The 3101-nt window shown below is 46.5% G+C and overlaps 1 protein-coding gene across 1 annotated transcript in view; it reads left to right on the forward strand.

Annotated features, from left to right (window-relative positions):
* LOC107293206 (tenascin-X) overlaps window positions 1-3101 on the forward strand; it is a gene marked incomplete at its 5' end in the record, with an annotated part of 98895 nt that overhangs the window by 51189 nt on the left and 44605 nt on the right. The window contains one exon of the mRNA XM_015822347.1: window positions 1535-1822. Within this exon, the coding sequence (XP_015677833.1) occupies window positions 1535-1822 (288 nt within the window). The remainder of the gene's footprint in view (window positions 1-1534; window positions 1823-3101) is intronic.

Raw genomic sequence — 3101 nt, forward strand, 5'->3', positions numbered from 1 at the left:
AGTAGTCCAGGCGAGAGGTGACGAGAGCCTGAGTGACTGTGCGCAAGGCGTCCCGGTCCAGAAAAGGCCGCAACTGGTGTATCAGGCGAACCTGATAAAACGCCCCCCTGGTCACGGCCGACAAGTGATCTTCCAATGTCAGCCGTGAATCCAGGAGGACTCCCAAGTTGCGTGCCCTCTCTGAGGGGGCCAAGATTTCACCCCCTATAGTCAGCGATGGAATCAGCTGACTATGCCGAGGCGCTGGCATCCACAGCCACTCGGTCTTGGAAGGGTTGAGTCTGAGTCTGTTCCTCCCCATCCAGACCCCATCCAGACCCTTATTATTATGACCATTTTTCACACTTATGACCGTTGCGGTATCCCCAGGGTCTCAGGATGAAAATTCAGATGCTTGGCAAGTGGTTCATATTTATGACGGCTGCAGTGTCCCGTGTGTGTGTGTGTGTATTCATGTGATCTCCTTTTGTGTCCTTCTGACAAGCAAAGTCCATGGGGAAGTCAGATTCACTTAACAGCCGTGTAACTAGCTTAACAACTGTAATGATTCACTTAACAATTGTGGCCTGAAAGGTCGTAAAATGGGGCAAAATTCCCTTAACAACTGTCTCGCTTAGCAACAGAAATGCTGGGCTCAGTTGTGACTGTAAGTCGAGGACTATCTGTGATTTGAGAAAGCAGTTCTAGCAACAGCGAAGAATCTAAGGTAGGGGTAGGCAACCTGGGCTCTTTTATGACTGGTGGACTTCAACTCCCAGAATTCCTGAGCCAGCCATGCTGAGGGGAAAGGAAGAGGTTTCCAAGCTGAGCCATGCTGGCTCAGGAATTCTGGGAGTTGAAGTCCATGAGTCATAAAAGAGCCAAGGTTGCCTACCCCTGATCTAAGGCTTTAGAAACTCAACCTGTGACAAGCCCCATTGTCACAGTCCCAGTATCTCCTAAACAACGTGAGCCGAATTTACTCTAAGTAGGACTAAAGTTTTCCACAGTGTGGTGGGAACAAGACTCCAGGTAGAAGAATAATCCTTCCTTCCGGCTCAATTGTGGCCATACGACAAGGAGTACCTTTAACTATCTTATTTAGTAACAGCCGTGGAATACTTTGTTTCCGTGAATTCTTCCGTTCAGTTGTATCTTTATCCTCAGTATCAAAATAGAGCTGGGAGGGACCTTGGAGGTCTTCTATACTCAACCCCCCCTTGCTCAAACAGGAGACTGTATACTATTTCAGAAAAGTGGCTGTCCAGTCTCTTCTTAAAAACCTCCAGTGATGGAACACCCACAACTTCTGAAGGCAAAGCCATTCCCCTGGTTCAGGGGTAGGCAACCTTGGCTCTTTTATGACTGGTGGACTTCAACTTCCAGAATTCCTGAGCCAGCATGGCTCAGCTTGGAAACCTCTCTCTTTCCCCTCAGCATGGCTGGCTCAGGAATTCTGGGAGTTGAAGTCCACGAGTCATAAAAGAGCCAAGGTTGCCCACCCCTGCGGCCTGGTTGATTGTCCTCACTCCTTTGTTTCTTCTTTCTTTTTCAGCCCCATTAGCCACAACACCACCGGTTCAGCCCAGCTTGGGAGAGCTTTCTGTTTCCAACCTTACCCACAATTCTGCACTTCTCTCCTGGACTGTCCACGCTGGAAATTTTGACTCTTTTATGATCCAGTACAAGGACGTGGATGGCAAGCCCCAAGCCGTCCCCGTGGAAGGGAACTCTTACGAAGTCCTCCTCCCCAACCTGGTTCCTGGCCGAAGATATAGATTTAATCTCTACGGTGTCTCCGGTCGCAAGCGTTTGGGCCCTGTTTCAGTTGATGCCATCACAGGTCAGTAAGAGGAGGCTCTTTTCATAACTTTGAAGGCGCTTTCTAAAAACATCATCCATTTTGGGAGGCAGGAAGTGTGGGGGGGTTAAGTTTGATGTGAGACTGTATCGCGATTCCTTTATAAAGGTGTAAATCATGGCTGACCCAGAAAGCTGGGGATAACCAAGTGTAGATATGGTCAGGCGGTTACGGAGCCATCACTGTTTCTGCTTCTAATATACAGGTGGTCCTCGAAATACAGCCAATTCGTTTAATGACCGTTTAAAGTTACAACGGCGTTGAAAAAAGTGGACTGTTTTTCACACAACCATTGCAGCATTCCCCTGGTCACGTGATCACAATTCGGATGCTTGGCAATTGGCATGTATTTATGACAGTTACACTGTCCAGGGGTTGTGTGATCCCCTTTTGTGACCTTCTGACAAGCAAAGTCAGAAGGACAGACTTGAACACTGGGCGCTATCCAACAAAATGAAATTCAATGGTGAAAAAAGTAAGGTTCTACATTTAGGCAAGAAAAACCAAATGCACAAGTACAGCATAGGTGGCACCTTGCTCAATAATAGTAACTGTGAGAGGGATCTCGGAGTCCTAGTGGACAATCATTTAAATATAAGCCAGCAGTGTGCTGCAGCTGCCAAAAAAGCCAACACAGTGCTAGGCTGAATTAACAGAGGGATAGAATCAAGATCACGTGAAGTATTAATACCACTTTACAATGCCTTGGTAAGGCCACACTTGGAATACTGCATCCAGTTTTGGTCACCACGATGTAAAAAAGATGCTGAGACTCTAGAAAGAGTACAGAGAAGAGCAACAAAGATGATCAGGGGACTGGAGGCTAAAACATACAAGGAACGGTTGCTGGAATTGGGTATGTCTAGTCTAATGAAGAGAAGGACGAGGGGGGACATGATAGCAGTGTTCCAATATCTCAGGGGCTGCTGCAAAGAAGAGGGAGTCAAGCTATTCTCCAAAGCGCCTGAAGGCAGGACAAGAAGCAACAGGTGGAAACTAACCAAAGAGAGAAGCAACCTAGAACTAAGGAGAAACTTCCTGACAGTAAGAACAATTAATCAATGGAACAACCTGCCTCCAGAAGTGGTGAATGCTCCAACACTGGAAGTTTTTAAGAAGAGACTGGACAGCCATTTGTCCGAAATGGTATAGGGTTTCCTGCCTGAGCAGGAGGTTGGACTAGATGACCTCCAAGGTCCCTTCCAACTTTATTATTATTATTATTATTATTATTATTATTATTATTATTATTATTATTATT

This window comes from Protobothrops mucrosquamatus, unplaced genomic scaffold, assembly GCF_001527695.2.
Source record: "Protobothrops mucrosquamatus isolate PMUCROS unplaced genomic scaffold, P.Mucros_1.0 scaffold1529, whole genome shotgun sequence".
Classification (NCBI taxonomy): Eukaryota; Metazoa; Chordata; class Lepidosauria; order Squamata; family Viperidae; genus Protobothrops; species Protobothrops mucrosquamatus.